Raw genomic sequence first — 22,140 nt, 5'->3', positions numbered from 1 at the left:
ATTTGTGACACGTGCTTTGCTGCTTCGCCAGAAGGTCTTTGCCCACCCTCCCCTCCCCAATTTGGATTGCTTCGAAGGCCCCTTATCTTTGAGAGTGTGTAGGTTGCGGAGGACTCCTTTTGTCCCTCAGATTAACCGGACCCCCCCCCCCGTTCCTCCCCCGCCTTTTTCCCCCCACCACATGCTGATCCTAAAGTGTTAAAACGCCCTCAAGCAGAAAACGAGGGGGTCAATTTACAAGCCTGCATGGTGAAGAAAGTTAAACTGCGAAGGACAGAGCTATTTTCCTCTCAACTCCAATATCAGTTCCTAAATCTGTATAAGGATTTTTTTTATTAGCTGATATACAGGAAAATAAATTAAGCAAGGTCAAATGAAGTATTTATGAGATTTCCATCGAGTTAATAGAGTAGGCAGAGAGAGTGGAAACGATTTGTTTTCCCAACCGTGCCACTTGATCTTCTTGTAGCTTTATGATGTGAGAAACCATCCCGACTTCCTCATAGTGCGACGATTAGCGGCTTGTCTATCGAAGCTGGCTTTTCTGAGGGTTATTTCTAGAACCGCATTGACCAGCTCACACATTCTGAAGGATGTAATAATGTTTTAATGCGTCTGCGGCTGGAAATGTGTGTGTGTGTGTACAGTTTTACAGCCTTTCTTTCATACCAGGCGGTCTGAAAAGGGTGATTGAGTTTGCTATTAGAGTTGGAGTGGAGCAAAGGGGGTCAGCTTCTGGTAGAAAGATGTAAAAAAAGCAACGCCTCTCTTTTTCACTCTCTCTTAGTCTGTTTTTCTCGGTGTGTTGTATGAGAGGAAGTGGACAGGAAGCACATATCATTCTGTACGTCTGAATGTACACACACACACTCAACGGGAGGGCAGAGAGTGTGTGTTTTAAGGATGTAATGAGTAGTGGGTGTTGAAGAGAGACATATAGCACAGGGATTGTCTTTCAGTGGACCAGGATCTGTATTTGAAAAAAAAAAAAAAAATACTGTAGCAGAGATGATAAACGTATGGAAAAAATCTTTCAACAACTCTGGGGTTACTCTAGGGTTCTGGTAGCTATAGGGTTACAAACATTAGCACAGAAATGGTAGAGTTTTCACAGGTGTTTGTAAATTTCTCTTTTTATTTACGTGCTCTGGTCTGATTAGCTGACTGACAACATGGCTTGTTTAAAGAAACGTCAACAACAGTTCAAAATAGATCTGTTGCATTTATTCCATACACATATGTGGTAATGTGTTACAAAGTGTTACAAAGAAACAAAACATACAACCAATTCCAACTGCCTTACTTCTAGCTATAATGCTATAATGTTAGATACGTATCCAGTCCTTTGTTAGCAAAGGAAAAAAAGCAGTAAATTAAAAGAAAGAAAATGAAAGCAAAAGATGTGCCTTCCACATTCATAGTCAAGTCGTGAGTACCAAATTAGAGAAGCGTGTGTGTTCTTGTCCTGCTCCATGTGTATCTTTCTGGCTTTCTGATTGGCCAAGGAAGGCAGAGTGTAAGAGTCGGGGGTGGGGCGAGGGGCGTCCTCTCTGTCTCTCTCTTTCTCTCTGTCTTTCTCTTCTACTGTCCCTTCACTCCCTGTCTCTACTTGACAAGAACAGAGGATTTCTTTTCACCATGAGCCAGCTCTTGCGCTGCTGCTCCCTACAACATCTACCTTTCCCACTCGTCCTCCCCTCTCTATCTTCCCCATCCTCTTTCCCTTCATCCGTGGGCTGACCGAACAAAACGAGTTGGACTTTCCAAGCTTGAACGGGACAGATTAGCCCCAAGGAAGGGGGTTGCAGAAGAACAGAAGGGGGGGTGACATCTCAGGGGAGAAGCTTCTTTTCTCTTGCCCCAGCAGGACAGAGAGAAAGAAAGACAAGTAAGGGAGAGGCAGTGTGCTCTTTTCAATGCAGAGGAGCCTTTTTTCTTTGCTTGGGTTTCCTTTTATTCGCCCTGCTTTGTTTCTCCGTTCCCTGTTGTCCCGAGTGTGGGGACAAAACTGAACTCGTGAGGACAGGACTTCCACAACAGTAAGCATTGTGTATGTTTAAATACAGGAAATTGAAGAAATGTGGACATGTATTTGGTTTTAATGTGTGTCTGACAGTTTGGAGGATACAAGTGTTCCCTCGTCACACCTTCTCAAGTCTTTCTCTCTTTGGTCTGTCTTTATGTCTTTCTGTGTTGACTGTATCCTATTGGCTTTTGGCCAATAACCTCTCTTTCTTTTCTCACTATTTTTCCAATGTTTGAAACCTTTGAGTATTAAGTTCTCATACAGTAGGACAGAAAGAACTGCTGATAGTGCCAGGTGTGTAAGTGTGTAAGTGTGTGAGTTGTTTTCTCAGCTGCTTTGGCTTGATAAGATAAAGTGATTAGAGAAAGAGTGCAAGACCTGGGGCTTTCTCGTAGGCTCTCCGTGCGTCACCTGTCGTCTGTTGAGTCTTTCTTCTGTCTAGTACGTGTCCCAGTGTGGGAGTGTGTGCTGTCTGAAAATGCAGCCTTTTTTTTTCTTTTTCGGAAAAGGACCACCTCTGGAATGAGATCTGAATGCTCCTTATTGTGTCCTTGGCTTGTGTGTGTTTGAGAAGGTATGTTCTCTCGGTTCTGTGTGTTTGTGGCTGCCAGTTGCCAGCAGAGGAATGTGTTTATATTACCTAAGAGTTGAAGTCATGAAGCTAACTCCAGATGGTAGTTTAGTGTGCGTGCAGGTTTGGCTGGGATGAGCACACTTTTGCATATGTGCATGTTTATGTGTGTGTGTGTGTGTGTGTGTGTGTGTGTGTGTGTGTGTGTGTGTGTGTGTGTGTGTGTGTGTCCAGCAGGCTGAAAACACTGCACTTCTGGATGGAAAACACATCTATATCTGTGTAAGCATTGGACTGAAACAGGGGAGCTGTCCCTTTGGGACAAGTTTGGCCTCAGCTGTGCCTACGAATGACCCATAATGTGTGTCAAAGTATTCCAGTGTCTTTTAGGCTTCCTAGCCTTCAATCTCTGTCTCTCAGACACTCCCCTCTGAGACACTGTAGTGTCTCTCTACCATGACACACAGTCTTCACATGGCTGAGTGTTTCCTGAACTCTGAGTAGTTAAAATAAAAAATAAAAATTCCCTTATATGTATATTTACATGTATATGATTGAATGCGAATGCAATTGATCAAAAGGTGTTGATTTTATTACTACACAAACATTAAATATACTTAATTGAAATATACTATACTTAATATAATTAACTATAAACTTGTTTTTTTTTTAAAGTATGACCATTCATTAGTAAAATAAATAAATAAAATAATTGATAAAATTACTTGGGTATAATTTTAAATTCAAACCGCCCTCACCAATTCCACTAGGGGGAATCCCTGATGCCAGGGCTGTTCCATAACTCTATTACCTCAAGAGAAGTTTGTTAGATGACCCCTTGGAGCGACGTGAGAATGAGTGAACATAGATATAGCAGAAATCATCGCAGTCTGGTTCTTTCATTCCCAGTTCCAAAAAAAAAAAAAGAAATGAAAGGTAGTGCAGTTTATAAGTGCAAACCAAATGACACTTCATTTGCTTTATTTAGCAAACTACTCTTCCTGCTGAAATAACAATAGCAACCATCACCGAAATTGTAATGATTTCCACTAAAAAAAAAAAACATTACAAATCATCAGCTAACTATTAAAACCATTGCCATAACTGGTCCTCAATGGTATCAACTAGACATAACATGCCACCAATAGAAGGCAAGAAATTACCAGTATAGACCCACAGGGGTCATTACATTTGGTTTCCATTAAAACCAATACAATTTCCATTATAACCATTAAATCCAGTACAAATTCTATGAGGATTTATATTGAGGTTTTTTTTTTGTTTGTTTTTTTCAGCAGGGCTGTTTCAGATGACTGTTGATGTGATTTTGTTTGCATTGCTAGCTAGTTAGTAACATTTTCATCTGCCTTATGGTGTTATTTTAGGTTTTTTTTTTTAAGATCGGGGAAGATAGGGAAAGATCTAGCATACTAAAGCTGCTACAGCTATTATCTATGTCTGCAACTAGCATAGCATTGTGTCACTATGCTTGCCATGTGTCTCAGCAAACACCTTAATTTATTGCACTTTATAGTGGACACACATACACTAAGTGGCCAGTTAATCTCATCCACCTACCATTCAGGTGCACTTCAGACGTATACAATTACCCACTGTAGTCCATCTGGTGCTCTGTACACTTGTCAATTGATTGGAAAGGGACCACCATAGGACCACTAATGACAGATATCATGTGGGTGGTGGATCATTCTCAGCACAGTAGCATTGCTGGGATTCTGTTCAAACAGTGGACATATTTCAACATTGTCCACTTATTAGACACGGTTAGCTTGCTGGTCCATTTTTTTTAGTGTATATTTACAGCCCAAATCTCATCCTTAATTTCCCAAAGATCTAGAAAACTAAGTTCTCGATTCATGGATACTAGTTTTATCCAACATTTTATGCATTTGTTAATCCTATGCAGCCTCTCAGCAAAGAAACGTTGTAAACAAGAGTTAGAACGTATAAATGGCATCTCACTTATGGACTCACCTTTTGATTGAACAGTGCCTTTATAGTTACAGCTTCATTCAAATCTTTGTATGTGTGCTCTACAGTTTTCTTGGTCAAAGAACAACAAAAGCTACGCTGGGCGTGGTCAAATGACGAGAACGTTTACTTGTGTACTGTTGATGCAATTAATCCAATTTCCCACCTCTAGATTTGTGTTTGTCATGGCTGAACCCCCAGCTGAGTTTGGATGTGAAGGTTGTCTGTAGATTGCTCCATTTGTGCATCATCTCACCAATCACAAAAGTGTCACACTTTAAAGACTGCCTCTCTCTATAAATCTTCTATTTTTTAATCACCCGAGACTGATAGAGCAACTGTGCCCAGTCTGCCTCTCCTGCCACTTCCAGAACATTCTAAGTGGGGGGAAAAAACACCACCACCTGGCCGAACAGATGCCTGCTATTGGGTTGGTGCATATTGGTCACACAGCGACTGTATGTGTATGTGTGGTGGCAACAGTTTGTCTCAGAGGACTGTGTATGTGTGTGTGTTTGATTAGGGCAGTATGGGCAGAAGGACTGGCTGTCCATCAGTCCATTTTACTGCGTCAGAGAAGATGCAAGCTGTCCTGAAACTGTGTATGACAGCAACAAAGACATAGATCTTCAAATCAAATAAAGTCAATAAGTGGAGGGTAAACACCAGATGGTGAGTTTATGTTCACTGCCATTTAACTGCCCCCAATAGCCTGAGGTGAGAGCATTCAGCGACCCCCAAGACATGCATGCTACACATGTAAGACAATGCCACTACCTGCATGCGATCTTTTCTTACAAATGGAGTTGGTTCATTTTCCCAATATATAAACTAATTAGTAGACACATTTAAACCACCATGATGCTGACCAGGTAGTTAATAAGTAGGTACATTTTCTTCCACGAGTTTCATATCTGAACAATTAATGCGTTTAGAATACAGTACGTTATCACGTAACATAATGTATTCATATTCGGTTACATCCCTAATGCACACAGAGCACACATTCTGTGGTACTTTTCTATTATGCTTCGCTTCTTCACTATCTATTATATAAAAACACAAAGAACATTAATTCATTGTGAAGCCTTGCCAACCATGACAATTGTGTAAGGTCTGAGCCTTGTTATTCTCCTGATTTATGCTGTGTTTGACCTTTTGCCCATCTTCTTGGTTTGTTCTTTGGCCTGTTTGCACTGTGGTTTCCCATGTTGAGTAATGCCTGGTTACAGACGTTGATCTGGAATGTAATTTAATTTCGTATTTTTGCTTTTGGTATTAAGAGCATGGACTCCATCTCTCTCTCTTAGAGACTAATAAAAAAAAATGAATGAGCTATGATTGGGACACAGATTGGGAAAATAGTTTCCATGATTCCATGATTGCAGTTTCCATGATTGCAGGAGGTGTTGCATATAAGAGAGCTACACAGAGGCAAAGAACAATATAGGCATAAACTAGAACAACAGGAACATCTGAAACATTACAGAAGAGCAATGTTTTTCTCGCCAATGAGCTAAACAACTTCCATGCTTTCTATAAAGTCACTCAAAACTTATTTTGAACACCTTCATTACTTTCTATGCTGAATAATCAACAGCTTGATGTGGCAGTTCCAGAAAAATGTCATTAGGCTTACCTTTTTATCCTTATTAAATAAACAGTTTCAAAGGATATGCAGAAACACTTCAACACTCAATTTGCATTGTCCTATTCCCAATGAGTTATTTAATAAAACTTTGGAATTTTGCCATCTCAGGGTAGAAAAATGATGTTGCAAGGTGCAATATTTTATATAATATGAGTTGTGCTATGTCTTTTTGTGCTTCTCATTTGCATGGATTAATCTCATGGCTGTTAAGGCACAAAGAGAGAATTCAGGGCTGCGTCCCAAACCACATAATGCACTTAAGTAATATGCCTAAATAGTAATGACAACAATAGTGTACTGACAATCTAATTAGTTCGGTAGAATGCGGTTTGAGGATATAATTAAATGCTGATGATTCCTCTCTATTACAGAAGCATTATGAGAATAAAAAACCTTTATTATGCACATCGATTTGACTATAAGAGTTACAGAGTACCAGATGAAAGAACAAATCTTCTTGTTTGCTCCACTGTGATCTCAGAGCACACTGCTGTGTTGGCTCTCGTCTCACAGCATGCTGCTCTGTAGGCTCACGTGTATCAGAGACGAGTCTGTTCATCTACTAGGCCAATCGACACGAACTAGCCCATTAACTCTAGCTACTGCTCTAAAATAAAGCACAGCAAACAAAACTATGACCTCTGGTCACTTCTGATGTGTTTTTTATTACCCAGATGAATTCTCCATGTATTATATTATATAATCTATGTATTTTCTTCTCCAGCCTGTCAAACACATTAGGCATGAGCCAGATAGGGTTAGCATGCTAGCCAAAACACCGATCAATAAATATAAGTTTTACACTGAGGTCGAGTAGAAACCCTGGATGACTCACTCTTGCCTGATATAGTGTGAAGTACAAAAATACAGAAATTTAGACAAACACATCCTACTAGCCAGATATCACGAGTTCTCTAGCTAAACAACTTCACAACTGGATAATGATACAAATTCCACAGTGAAGATAAATAAGCCAACGTCCCATTAAACTAAGAAACTGCTAAATGTCTTACTTGTACAGGAAAAATAAAGCTAATACTCTATCAGTCCTGAATCCTTTTCCGATAAAAATCAGATTCTTTCACTCCCATCTCTCTCTAACTTTCCCTCCTCTGACTGGCTGCTGTATAAATTTTGTGCTGACAATTTATTATTTGTGTATTAATTACACATCTACAGTGCATCCAGAAAGTATGCACAGCACTTCACTTTTTCCACATTTTGTTATGTTACAATCTTATTCCAAAATGAATTAAATTCATTATTTTCCTGCAAATTCTACAAACAATACCCCATAATGACAACGTGAAAGAAGTTTGTTTGAAATCTTTGCAAATTTATTAAAAATAAAAAATAATAAAAAGGACAGGTGCATCCTGTTTCCACTGATCATCCTTGAGATGTTTCTTCAACTTGATTGGAGTCCACTTGTGGTAAATTCAGTTGATTGGCCATGATTTGGAAAGGCACACACCTGTCTATATAAGGTCCCACAGTTAACAATGCATGTCAGAGCACAAACGAAGCCATGAAGTCCAAGGAACTGTATGTAGACCGCCGAGACAGAATTGTATCGAGGCACAGATCTGGGGAAGGGTACAGAAACATTTTTGCAGCATTGAAGGTCCCAATGAGCACAGTGGCCTCCATCATCCATAAATGGAAGAAGTTTGGAACCACCAGGACTCTTCCTAGAGCTGGCCGCCCGGCCAAACTGAGTGCTTGGGGGAGAAGGGAGGTGACCAAAAACCTGATGGTCACTCTGACAGAGCTCCAGCATGTCTCTGTGGAGAGAGGAGAACCTTCCAGAAGAACAACCATCGCTGCAGCACTCCACCAATCAGGCCTGTATGGTAGAGTGGCCAGATGGAAGCCACTCCTCAGTAAAAGGCACATGACAGCCCGCCTGGAGTTTGCCAAAAGGCACCTGAAGAACTCTTAGACCAATACCAAGACAAAGATTGAACTCTTTGGCCTGAATGGCAAGCGTCATGTCTGGAGGAAACCAGGCACCAGTCATCACCTGGCCAATACCATCCCTACAGTGAAGCATGGTGGTGGCAGCATTATGCTGTGGGGATGTTTTACAGCGGCAGGAACTGGGAGACTAGTCAGGATTGAGGAAAAGATGAATGCAGCAATGTACAGAGACATCATTGATGAAAACCTGCTCCAGAGCTCTCAGGACCTCAGACTGGGGCGAAGGTTCATCTTCCAACAGGACAACGACCCTAAGCACACAGCCAAGATAACAAAGGAGTGGCTACAGGACAACTCTGTGAATGTCCTTGAGTGGCCCAGCCAGAGCCCAGACTTGGACCCGATTGAACATCTCTGGAGAGATCTGGAAATGGCTGTGCACCGACGCTCCCCATCCAACCTGATGGAGCTTGAGAGGTCCTGCAAAGAAGAATGGGAGAAACTGCCCAAAAATAGGTGTGCCAAGCTTGTAGCATCATATTCAAAAAGACTTGAGGCTGTAATTGGTGCCAAAGGTGCTTCAACAAAGTATTGAGCAAAGGCTGTGAATACTTATGTACATGTGCTTTTATTGTTTTTTATTTTTAATAAATTTGCAAAGATTTCAAATAAACTTCATTCATGTTGTCATTATGGGGTGTTGTTTGTAGAATTTTGAGGAAAATAATGAATTTAATCCATTTTGGAATAAGGCTGTAACATAACAAAATGTGGAAAAAAGTGAAGCGCTGGGAATAATTTCCGGATGCACTGTAACAACTGCCTCATTATCACTTTCAAACATAAGCTATTTAGTCAATTTATTTAACCCTTTACTGCATGGTGTTGCCAAATAACAACAATTAATTTATTATTAGTTATAATTTTTTGAAAGGCAATAATACAAAACTACTATTTTCCTATATAACTGGAGAAGGGGGACTTTAACTTTGACAAATAATAAAAAAAAAGCCATGTCACATGACCAGGAAGTACTGTTTGCACTTCCTTTTCTGCAATCATATGACAGGGTGAAGGTCATGATTGAAGGGCCCTCAAAATGTGATTCATTTTTCAATATTTAGGCAAAACTACTTAAAGGGAAAAAATTTAGATAAGTTACATATATTTTTTGTCATTTAAACAAGTTGATATATTTTGACTATTCTGTTAAAAGGTCAAATGTAATTGTTGCCATATGGCAACAACATGCGATAACTTTAACTAAATCAAGTAATAAAAATCCATCCATTTTTTAATATAAACGTAATAATTAATGCACCAGAGCATTAACAGTAGCCAAACATGGCTAAATATACCACACCAAACCCACTTTGTTCATTTCCAAGCTATCTATATGGGTAATGTATCCAGCGTCTGGCGCTAAAGGTTTCTAAGTAGGACCAAAAAGGTGGAGCTTATTTTATCTAACATCAATAACTGGGTTCATATGCAACAGACCTCAAAACAAAGAAGTACTGGGTAAAATGAAACTTTTGTTGTGTTACCAAATTGGTCCCAAAATGGGGTTCCATGCTTGAAGCATCACCCTCTTCCTAGTTAACCTCCTATATTTCCCTAGTTATGACAGTGTTTCTGCAACCACCAACTCCCTGTCTCCTCCCTACTATGTGGGACCTAGCTGTCTAGTGCAGCACCAAAGCCCAAGTTTTCCCTGTTCTACTCTTAATGCAGTTTAACAATCATGCTTCATGCCATTTAGTTGAAGGTGTTTGAAATCTTCATCTAAAGGACAGTGTACAGTATGGAGGTATGCAAGACCCTGCATGGTTACAGGTCCTGAACAATAACAGGTTGCTTCCATTTCGGTATGCACCAGGGGACTGGCCTTACTGTCCCAAAGAAAATAGCATCCACTGGTTTCAATGACTGTAGAACAGTAGCACTCAAGTACTTGTGAAAGTGCTTTAAGACAGTGGTTATCTTATAACCACAACAGATCCACCGATGATGAGATCTTCACTGCCATCCACACTGCCTTGTCCCTCTTGGCTAGTAAATGATATGAGAAAGCTGTTCATCGATTATTGCTTAGCAGATTCCTCAACACAATCATCCCCTCTACCGTGCCACAGAAATTGTATAGCTTTGTCACTGGATATTGGATTTTCTCACAAGCCAACCCCAGACTGGTCAAATAGGTAAGGTCACTTCTTATGCTGATCGTTTATACTTGAATCCCCAAGGATGGGTTCTCAGTCCCTTGCTCTTCAGGTTCCAATTATATGTTACCATTCATGATGGCAATAACAGCTCTGAATACAGATAATCTTTAAACATATTTCTGTACTATATATGTATAGAGATATGGGTATGCTATGTATGGTATATACCCATGAAATTCTTGGCAAGTTCTATTAGTGTACCATTGAATGCACCCTCACCAATTGCAGTATAGTACCAAAACGGATCTGGCCAAACCCCAAACCTCTAAACAAGCGGGACAACCTTTAAAATAAATAGAGCAGACCACCATGAGTACAGCTCTCCCACCACTAAAAGACTTTGCTCAAATATGGGTTTCTTCCAGGAATATCATTAAAGTCCACACCCGCCCTCAACACTGCCTGTTCACACTCCTGTCATCTGACAAATGGTACAAGATTTTGAGATAAAGGATAACATCGAGCCAATGTCAGCATAATGTGTGCAAATTGCATTTCTACAGCATTGCAAGCAGCACATTTGCTAATTGGAAAGACTTTTCCACAATGTTAGTGCATTTTCTCAACATTCCTTTCTTTTTTATAACTTTATACAAGTTGAAATATTTATTCCATTGCTGTTTACTGTTCATTGTGTGTTAGTGCCTCAATGATGCCTCAATGTGTTGTTTGTTCTGAGAGGCTGTTTTGCTCACCACGGTCATAAAGAGTGGTTATTTGCATTAGCATAGCCCTCCTGTCAGCTCAAACCAAAGCAAATGTGTCAAAGCAAAAGTGTTTGAAAATCAGGAATAAAAAAAAACAGTATTGCCTGTATCCACCAATATCACCACAGACCATTTTGTACCATAGCAGTTAGATTCACAGCTGTGACTGCGATGATCTGGCTGTTCTAAGAGTCAATAGAGTCTGACAGTGTATTTTTTTGGAAAGAAAACACAGGTTTGGCTAAGAAGCAATGCCACTAATGAGGCCCGATAAGTGACTCCTCTGTTTTGCTAATTTTGTCTGTGGCTGTGTCTTATGTGGTTGGGTAGTTAAGGACCATATTCATGGTACATTAGGACATAGTTACAACTGTCATAACATCAGTACGTTCTGCCTCATTAACCTGAATGTGCAAGTTTATAACTGATGTCATTTATGTTTTACAGCCTCTGGATGACTTCAGTTGCATTGTCATTAGTTCTTATAATGTGACTTATGCTGCTTTTCCACTGCAGGAACTTTCCGCAGGAACTAGAGACTTTTGGAGGTACTTGGTGTGTTTCCACACCATTGACCAGGTTCTGAATTAAGTTCCGGGTAAAATATTTAGCCCTCGCAAAGTCCCTACTCGGGAGGTGGTACTTTTTCAAAAGCCAGAAACTTTTGGGGGTGGGACTTGGGCGCTGAACATGCTGATTGGTTGAGTGCACACAGCCTTTTTTTTCAACCACCCATTTTTAAAAGTCTGTTGCAGTGCATACAGTAACAATTGTTTATTGCGATTCGAATCAACACAACAGTTTCTTAAAAAAATACGACCGCTGGACCAACTATGAGGTTCAGGCCCTATTAACTATTTATGCTGAGGACGAAATACAGCGGGAACTGGAAACAGCGACCCGCAATGAAAAAGTATATTTAAAAATGTCAAGTCAGTTAAGCAAGCTGGGCATTGTTCACACAGGAAAACAGTGCAGAGAGAAGCTTGTGTGTGTGTATGCTCATCTCAGCAATAGCTGATAAAATCCATTTGCTTACTTTAAGTCTAGCATTACGAGTATTCTGAATTCGCTTTACTACCACTATTCGTCTCTTTCCCAGCATTTTCTCAATTACCTCTTTAGCAAAGCAATACATCACAGTCAGCAGCACAGCTTGAATCTCCTCCATTCTTGTTGCAGTGTGATTATCAGATTTCAGAAAATAGACTGTCCATTTATAAAACACAAACCTTTATCCAAAAAATAGAAAAAAATAATAAATTTAACTCTGTGACCAGGAATCAAACCTAGGCCACAGCAGCCAGAACACCAAATCCTAACCACTAGACCACCCGTTTGGTTGTAGTGAACTCTTTTGCTACTCTTCAAAGGTTTGTGCTCCAATCAGGGCCTGCTACATGTTTTTATGAGCTGTGCAAACATTTTACATTATTACATCATTAAAATCTGCTGACTTTGTGTCAATAATCAGTTTGATTGTAGCATACTTCGAGTCTTCATATCCTCGCCAAGGGCTTGTCGTGCACAGTCATACGTCACCAGACTAATTTGCCTAATCTTCACGGTACTTTAGACCACAATGGAAACGCAGACAATAAAGGTCTGGCAGAAAGAAATAGTCCCTTGAAAAAAGTTCCTGGGATTTATTGTTCCGGGTAATTTACATGGAAAAGCGGCTTTAATCACTTGGCTAGAATTTGTCAGAAGTGTTCTCTGACAAGCATTTACCTGACTCAAAAAAGCAGTGAAGCATTATTGATGCATAATGATTGGCTGTGTCCTAATGGCAAATTCAGAAAAAGTGGAATGCTTAGAGCTTTCTGCATGCCTATGTCCATTTGTCCTAGTGCACTTTGGCATCAGATCATAGTGGAAAGAATTGATCTGGGAAGAACTTTTTTTAGTTGTCTGTCTCCATCACTTCCTTTCTCTCGTGACGGCAATACGAGCACCTTTTTGGAGTCTCTTAATAGTACCTCGGCACACATCTAGTAACTTTGCAGTTATGTCAGGATATGTCACATTATAATGACTGCTGATCAAATTATGCAAACTGGCTAATTACTTTGCTACTGTAATACTGTAAAAAGTCTGTACTTTACTTTCATATATAATACTTTTGTCTTTTACTTACTTTTGTCAACAGAAAAATCTTTGTACTCACTGCACTACTACACTGAGACCTAATAGTCATCACTGTAATCTATCATGTTGCATTTATCCAGAAAGTTTGTATTGAGACAGCTAGTTGCAAGCCTTCAGCTGGTTGGTATGTCAGAGATATTAGCATGCTAGAGGTATTAGCATTCTTGTACTTTTATGTTCATGCTTGAGGTAAATGTAAGAGTTTATACTCGAATATAAAACTGTACTTCAACTTGGCTTTTGCAAATCTGTTAATCTATTTGAAGGAACCTAGAGCAGCCCTTGTGTATTTGTTTACCCCTTCCTCAGACCCTCCACCCCCCTTTTCCGTTTCTCATGACCTCATTTGTTTTCCCTTTATTACTGGTAACGTTTACCCAGGTTTCCTGACTGGACATCTGGCCACTCTTCTTCCTGTCATCTCTTATATTCTTTCTCTTCCTCTCTCAGTGAGCTGAATGTGGTGAGGGTGTTTGGGTGACTGTATAATTCTGTGTGTATGTTTTTATATCTTGGTGAGGACAAACTCTTGCCACAAGGACAGGAATCTCTTACAGTTTTGACACAGGTCTCCACAAGTCACACTTACTTTACCTAAAGTAAGCATGTACTTTACCTAAACGTGTGAGCCTGTATTGTGCCTACATTTGAATCACCATTTATTTCCTTTTTTTCCGGGAACTGTTTGATCATAGTCTGGCTAAGTGTGCATGTTGACGTAATATTTGTCATCTTATTGTCTCTTAGTGTGGGAACATGGTGTCACACTGTTTTTATATATTAGTGGGGACCAATTTTCCAGACAAGCACAGGAATATGACATTGTTTATTTTAAAAAAATGAAAAGTGCCAAACATTTTCATTTTGTTTACTGAGGTTAAGGGAAGGTCCTCACAAGGATAGTAAGATAAAAGTGTGTGTGTGTGTGTGTGTGTGTGTGTGTGTGTTTTGTTTGGGCTGTGTTGCCAGCTGGATCCTTTGTAAAAAGGTTCTTGTTGCTTTGAACGGAAAGCATCCACTCATTCCTGGAAAAAGAAAGTGCGTCACTCACTGTAGGAGGACCTGCATGCTAGCGTTTCATACTACTCTTCAGCTTTAGCCCATCTTCATCACTACCTATATCGTACATCATTTCTCTTCCCTCTTCTTTGATTTAAGCCTGACCATTAAAGGAGACCAAAATGCTTTTGTGGCCAGCAGAGGTGCTTCCAGTAAGCACTATAGGGTTCAATCCAGTCATGCTACCTGATCCCCACTAGATTTAATTAACTGGCCACGTTAGCATTTGATGAAGTATGCCTTTAATGTGGAAACAGCTCTGTGACTTTTTATCTTATGCAAACCGGGACCTTTCTCTAGCTATTTTATGCATACCCTTCTGAAGCCGTCAAAGCGGGGGAGGTGGAGGTGGGGGTGGGGAGGTTGTGGAAATAAGTTATTACCCGCTTTGTTCCCTCCCTGCTTTGTTTTTGCATGCTACAGCTCTTCTGAAAAGAGCCTCATTAAATATGAATTGGCTAAATTTCTAGAATGTATTATCGCAATGTTCTGTCAGAGCATGCTGCTTCTCTCTGCTTTTCTCTGGCATTGACAGTAATTGTATTAGTGCATTCTAATTATCTATTTGATCTTTTCTATAGTAAAAACTTACACTGGAACATACACAGGGTGTACCCTCTACATAAATATGCATAATCACTGAAGATTTATGTTAAGAGATGTGATAACAAGAACATGTTTTACAGACTTTTTACAACATTAAAAGTATCTATAAACAGAAACAATGTATGATTTGTCATTTGTTAATTTAAAAATTGAAATCATTGGCAAAAAGCACTTCAGCATGTGGTGTTATCAGAAAATAATCAACCTCATGGTGGTAAAACTTTGGGTTAGGCCACATCACACCACCCCATCATTGATTATTTTCCTATAACAGCATGCCGCTTCGTCTTTTATTAATTTCTGACTATATCCTTGTGTAATTCACATACATCTTTACATTGTTTCTAAAGTGCTGTCTTTGTTCCCTCTTAGGGCTTGTGTGAAGCTAGCATTTGCTGGCCAGATTCAGTGGACACCAGCCTGACACCCCACGCTTTGATGAGGTAACAGTCAACCAATTTGCCCACCATCCCACTGAGGAACCATGGGCCAGAAGATTTCAGGAAGCATCAAGTCAGTGGACGTGAGAGGTGAGCCCTCCTACCGCCCTTTACGGAGAGAACTCCGAGGTCCAGATTTCTTCAAGCCAGCCAGACTCGATCTGCTGCTGGATATGCCATCAGTGTCTGCTGAGCATCAGCTACAACATGCTTGGAACCCAGACGACCGCTCTCTCAATATCTTCATCAAGGAAGATGACAAGCTGACTTTCCACAGACACCCGGTGGCCCAGAGCACAGACTGCATCCGAGGGCGAGTCGGCTATACACGTGGCCTACATGTTTGGCGCATTCATTGGCCCGCCCGGCAGCGGGGCACTCATGCCGTAGTGGGTGTGGCCACATCAGAGGCACCGCTCCATTCTGTGGGATACACCTCTCTGGTAGGTAGTGACAGTGAGTCCTGGGGCTGGGACCTGGGCCGCAACAAGCTCTACCACAACAACAAAAACCGACCAGCTTCATCAGCACCCACCTACCCCAGCTTTCTTGAACCTGAGGAAGCCTTTGTGCTCCCTGACACCCTGGTGGTGGTGTTGGATATGGATGAGGGGACACTTAGTTTCATGGTGGATGGACAGTACCTTGGAGTGGCCTTTAGAGGGCTCAAGGGAAAGAAGCTGTATCCCATCGTTAGTGCAGTATGGGGACACTGTGAGATCACTATGCGCTACATCAATGGCTTGGATCGTAAGTATTTATTTGCACTTTTTTATTTCCTCATATGTGACATATGAAGATTGTTGCTTTGTACACACCCAATATAACACCTGAGGAATTTTAAAAACAGAAATAGACAGAAATGTAGCTAAGTCCCTGATTCCAGTTTTTGTAAGATAAAGGTTGATCATTTTCTAATTAAATTGTGATATTCTTCTATGACATTAGAAACTTGTTTCTTGTGTTAATATATGTATGTTAATTTTGTATATGTGTATGTTAATTAGTGGGGGGAATACCAATGTGTGTCCACGTTTTGCTTTTAGAACAGCCACCATTGAGATGTACTTTTACTATCTCGTGTGTACTGAAACACTACTAATCTGGCTCTTCCAAATGGGAACCGTCTGTGTGCAGATCACTGGTTTGTTGCCTTAGGGTGGCTGTTACAAGCTGTTTGATAACCCAACATCAAGCTTTTCTCATCCATAGAACAAGCACCTTTGTGAGCCTTGCCTGATTTCACTTGTGATGGTTTAGTAGTGAAAATGGTTTAGCAGACACTCCATTTAATGATGTGTTGAATGGTTTATAATCAATGGCAAAGTCTGGATTAATTGCTCAGTCTGACAAAGTGTCAGGTGACTGGTATAGAAATCAAACCCACATAGACTTTCATAGGAAATTATAAAGGGGTCACCAAAAAAGGATTGACTAATCATATATAACTGCCCCATATGTAGCTGATTATCAGTGCTGTGTGGCAATTATAATGCATCTTGGTCCAATTCCTTAAATTAAACTCTAAATTCACGTGTATTTGAGGAATATCTTTCTTGGACAGCCTGTATCAGACCATGCTGCTTCATTTCAAATAGACTGAAGCCAGGATTGTGAAATGTCATAAGTTTAGATTATTGTCATGTGCATTTTATACCACAGATGCCCCAATACCAGGTTTTAGTGCTGATACATGGTCTACACATTCATTCCAGGGTTTTTCTTGAGATGGACTAGAGAACTGCAGTTAAAGTTGTTTACTTAAGGCTCTGTGGCCTTGTGTTGATCTTTGCAGGACGCCCACTCCTAGCGATATTATCTGTGCTAATAAATTTCTTACATCTGCAAACTATCTTTCTGACTGTACACTGATGGTGGTCTCATAACATTTTCATATACGCATCATCAGAATTTCTTAATCATACACCAGAATTAGGAGATACAGAGAAAGTATTATTAATGTGCCACCTGACTTCGCGGTGGCATTTCCAGACCCAAAAATAGACTGCCATAATGAGCTACCATGACACATTTAAAGTGTTTTGGTTTTTTTGGTCCTATTAAGCTCACTTGCCCTTCCTTTTCCTGGAGTCCTCTTTTGTGTATTGCCTCTGTAGTGACACAGCTGAGAACAACCAGCTCACCATTTAATGTTGAAAGTAGTTACGGTTGATTTCTCACAAAGGGATCCCATGCAAATTGTAATGGGGCAACTCAGCGTGCAGCCTAAGAAGTCTCAAACCTCATCAAAGTTTTGTTTAAGAGTCTGGTTTTATGTGAAATGAAAGAACGATCTGTTCAGCCTTAGAAACAAGAAAGAATGCAGAAACTTATTCATCCTATTTTTTTAAGGCTCTTGGCTCGGTTGATGAGAGCACTGGTACATTTTCTTCCCATCATTCGTGACAGAGATGTGGGGAAAAAAATGATAGATAAGATGTAGTGCAGATACGAGTGTGCATTGGTATTTGTTTGCAAATAAGGACGGTCTTATCTTATAAGAGTTAGATTTATCTTGTTGACAGGAGCGGCCATGACCATGTCATAATGCCAAACAAAATCAAGTCGACAATCTATCATGCTTTGGTAAATGGTAAATGGTTTGCACTTATATAGCACTTTTTTAACCTTAGCGGTTTTACACTGATTCTCATTCACCCATTCACACCCACTCACACTCACACACCAATGGTAGCAGTGTTGCCATGCAAGGCGCTAACTTGCCATCGGGAGCGACTTCAAATCACCAACCCTACAATTAGTGGACAACCTGCTCTACTACCTGAGCTACAGCCGCCCCAAAGATGCTAGATAGACGCTATAAGCTACTATCTAGTAAATGTTTAGATTAACCCCTTAATAGGCAGTCATCTGACATGTCTGCACTTTCCAGTCCCTCCAGGATTTCGTGATTTTGCGACCACAGAAATGAATGCAAAATCAAGCAAACTCTGCAACATTTGTAGGCGGTTGAAATATTTCAAAATTACTGCAGGTTTTCAACAGATTTGGGCCAATACGCGTCATGTGAGACGAAAACACTCTTCGGTTCACATGCGTCGAACAATAGTAAACCTAAAAGGGCTCATTTACCAACAAACATCACTGAGAAAGACAGTGCAAAACCATTTTGTGCAAATTTGAGTAGTTTTCTGCCAAAAAAAAAAACACTCTGGAAGTTGCATCACAAATTTAGAAAGAAGCTGCAGCAAAATCAAGAATTTTTGACTGCAACAAACACACACAAAAAAAAATACCCTCAGGTATGGACTGACTTACACTTTCAGAATGTATTATATTCGATTGAGAAACCCCTGGCAACCCTGTCATTAACTATTCTCCATGATATCTACATTATATTATGCCTTGCACTGCTGGCACATGATTGGCTGGTGAGTGTAGTATTTAATAGTGTTTTGTCTATACAGAGCAGCTTGCATTACTGAAATGGGTGCTTTTTAAAACTGGATCTCTACAAACGTCCATGAGGTCATGGGTCTCTAACATACAGATTTTTGCAGAATGCACAAGAAACCTTCAACAATCAGTATAATCCAATTTATGCAACAAAAAAACAAGTGTTGGATTTTGCAGCTTGGTTTTAAAGAACTGCACTAATCCCTAACATGAGAGAGACAATGCATTAGAGCCAGGACATTTTGCATGAAATGCATTATAACAGAGACACAGAGACAGAGAGAGAAGTATTGTAATGTGAGAGGAAGAGATTATGTGTAAGAATAATTTTGCCGGAATGTTAAAATGCAGATTAGTGAAGCTGGAGGAGCACAGACGGAGTGTGGGAGAGATGATTTGTGTGTCATCAGACAAAATGTCTGTGTGTGTGTGTGTGTGTGTGTGTGTGTGTGTGTGTGAAAGTAGCAGTGCTGTAGTACTAGCAGTTAATTTGTAATAGCTACATATAATGATTGCAAATGAAAAGCAGCAAATGTGGCATGCACACACACACACACACACACACACACACACACAATGCTCCCACCGAGGCACCCATTGGGATGCACTGAATTAAGTACTATTTGGATGGGATGTTGGATGCTGCCAGAGGATGTCTAATTACGATCGATTGGCACGGGACAAGAGTGTCTTCATGACATCCTCTAAAATATTCCATGCATAGTACATACACCTCATTTTAATTCAAACTGGTTGTTTGACCTTTATTATAAGCTTGGAAGGTTGCTGTTGTTTAAATTAGGCTATTTCTTTGTTTACATTTTGGAAAATAGAACCAATGGCATTTGTTGGATTAAAAAAAAAAACAAATCTTTTTTGATGAGCCTTACACACATCTCTAATTAAGACCAATTATGAACTAGAGTGATGTAGCTGAGGTTGAGGAACTGCTAAAGCCAGATTTCAAACACCATGCTGAGAGTGCTGTCATTTCAAACTTCATAAGCTCTGTGCTGCTATGCATGAAATAAATATCATGTTATTACATGAAAATATCACATTACTGCAAGAAAATTATCACATTATTATGTGAAAACATCATGTTAGTACAAGAAAAACAGCAGGTTATTTGGCCAAATATTGCGTTACAGGAAATATCGAGGATGAGATCAATTATATAAAAGCAACTTAACTGATCTTGTTTTTACAATAGCCAGGTTACTGGTTCATAAATTCAGTAACATCAACTTTTCTCGTAATAATGTAATGTTTTCTCGTAATAACGTGATCTTTTTTCGTAATAATGATATTTTCACATAATAATGTAATATAGTTCTCATAATAACGTGATGTTTTTCTCCCAATAACGCAATGTATTTCTCGTAATAACGTGATTTTATTTCCGTGATAACGATATTTTCAAGAAATAACAATGTATTTCTCAAAATAATGTGATCTTTTCTTCTAATAAAGTGATATTTTCACAAATTTTTTAAAATATTTTTTGTCATAACAAGATATTGATAAGATTTCTTTTATTTCATGTGGGGGCAGCACAGAGCTTCTGTAAAATACAGATGTAACAGGCACACACCTATTACATACTCTAATTAGCCCACTTTCAACTCCTTGAACAATGGCATCTGACCCGACGATACACATTCATCCAGCAGGGAATGAGGGATGAGGAATAGAAAGGAGCATAAATGAGGAGAGAGCAAGCAGGTGACAGAGAAAGAAAGAGATGACACGAGACAGTGGCAGGTAGACAGAGAACGTCGGATGCACGTCAGGGAGATAATTGTTATCATGCAGATAGACAGCATCAGAAAATTTGTATTTGCTTTAATCGTCCTTGTTTGTGTGTCTAGTTCAGTGTTTGACTTATGGAGTTTTGGTTCTGAGCGTATTTGGTTTAACATGTGTTTATGTAAAAGATTCTCTCATTCATGCATCGCAGTGCAAGGCCTCTACTATATACGGTTCAATGATTTGTTCGCCATGTTGTGCTAGAATGCTTACCCAAGGACTATGTTAAGGATTGTCTGCATCTTATCCCAGGCTAGCTCAAGAGTGTGTCTGGGTATGTGTGTTAGGGATTGTGGATGCAGCAATATTGAATTACATTCGTTGTGTAATAAATCCAAAGCAAAAATAACCTTATTGTTAATATTCAGTGGAATCATATTACAGTGTGCATATAATGTTCATGTGCCATTAACCCACATTAAACCCATATACATCAATATCTCATTTTTACAACATTTGCTGATAATGGTTACATTTTGCATTTTTTGGAATTAGAATTAGAAATATCCAAAATTCGGTTAACTAGCATCCATACTAATGTCCCAGTGGCATTGAGGACATTCGGATAATTTCCTTACAATATTTTTAGTCAGTCAAAAGCACAATATCATTAAAGAAAAAGAAAAAAAAATGAAGAGAGAATTTCTTCTTCCCATGAGCTTCGAGAAATTTGGAAGATATCAAATATTTCGTAGGGGTGAGTGTGTTCAGGCAACAGGATTGACTGAATGTTGGATGCAAAATGGACCTTTTTTTATTTAATGTTTCCAAAATTATGAGATGTTAAATGTATTCACACATTACCGTAAAAAAATATTTTTTTTTTCTGCTGTAGATTTTTTCCCCCAGTCATCGATTCACCCTTGTCTGCAGTCTCTTTTGTTTTCCTGCTTGAATGGGATGCCTCACATGTGTTTGTTCACCTGTTTTATTAGCCGTTTTGCTATTGAAGTCTATAAATGGGGCAGAGTGGAAGAGAAGCGATTCAAGTAATGGAGACAAATAATAAAAAAGAGGCAGAAAAATAGAGGAGAATGTTAGGAAAGTCTGGCGTTCAAGGAAAAGTGGCTGCATGTTAATTGAGGGCTTATTATTAGAGGATTATGCGGTTGGATTGGATTCCGTCTAATGTTGCACAGCTGTAGTTCCACTTTGTCGTGTACAGCTGTTACATCTGTCCTCGTTCTAGCACACACACAGACACACAATACCATCAAGCCAAGGAAAGAGGGAACGAGGACAGGAATGATAATGGGAAAAAGACTGCTTTGCTAAAACAAAATTGTCATGTTATAATTCTCTGTATTAAACACGTTGATTGGACTGCTTCTGTGTGACGGCAACAGATTATACTGCAGCAAACTTTGTTGAAATGAAAAGCATTTCAAACTACGATCTGTTCAACCCAGCAGTTGTTTTTGAGTGTGTTTGTGTGTCTGTGTGTGTGTGTGTGTGTGTGTGTGTGTGTGTGTGTGTGTGTGTGTGTGTGTGTGTGTGTATATATATATATATATACATATATAAATATATATATATATATATATATATATATATATATATATATATATA

The 22,140-nt window shown here is 39.5% G+C and overlaps 1 protein-coding gene across 4 annotated transcripts in view; it reads left to right on the top strand.

The window, feature by feature from the left end:
• The first annotated feature begins 1,585 nt into the window (after positions 1–1,585).
• spsb4a (splA/ryanodine receptor domain and SOCS box containing 4a) overlaps positions 1,586–22,140 on the top strand; it is a 39,585-nt gene continuing 19,030 nt past the window's right edge. Inside the window, exons 1-2 of one of the 4 annotated variants that reach the window (XM_017471100.3) lie at positions 1,586–1,888; positions 15,278–16,095. In XM_017471100.3, coding sequence (XP_017326589.1) covers positions 15,390–16,095 — 706 coding nt within the window. In that variant the 5' untranslated portion in view covers positions 1,586–1,888; positions 15,278–15,389. Of the gene's footprint in view, positions 2,051–2,128; positions 2,601–15,277; positions 16,096–22,140 lie in introns of those variants that run through there. The other 3 variants (XM_017471098.3, XM_017471099.3, XM_017471101.3) reach the window with 3 other exon arrangements.

The sequence above is a fragment of the Ictalurus punctatus genome, chromosome 7, assembly GCF_001660625.3.
Source record: "Ictalurus punctatus breed USDA103 chromosome 7, Coco_2.0, whole genome shotgun sequence".
Lineage (NCBI taxonomy): Eukaryota > Metazoa > Chordata > Actinopteri > Siluriformes > Ictaluridae > Ictalurus > Ictalurus punctatus.
This window is presented reverse-complemented; position numbering and strand designations above follow the sequence as displayed.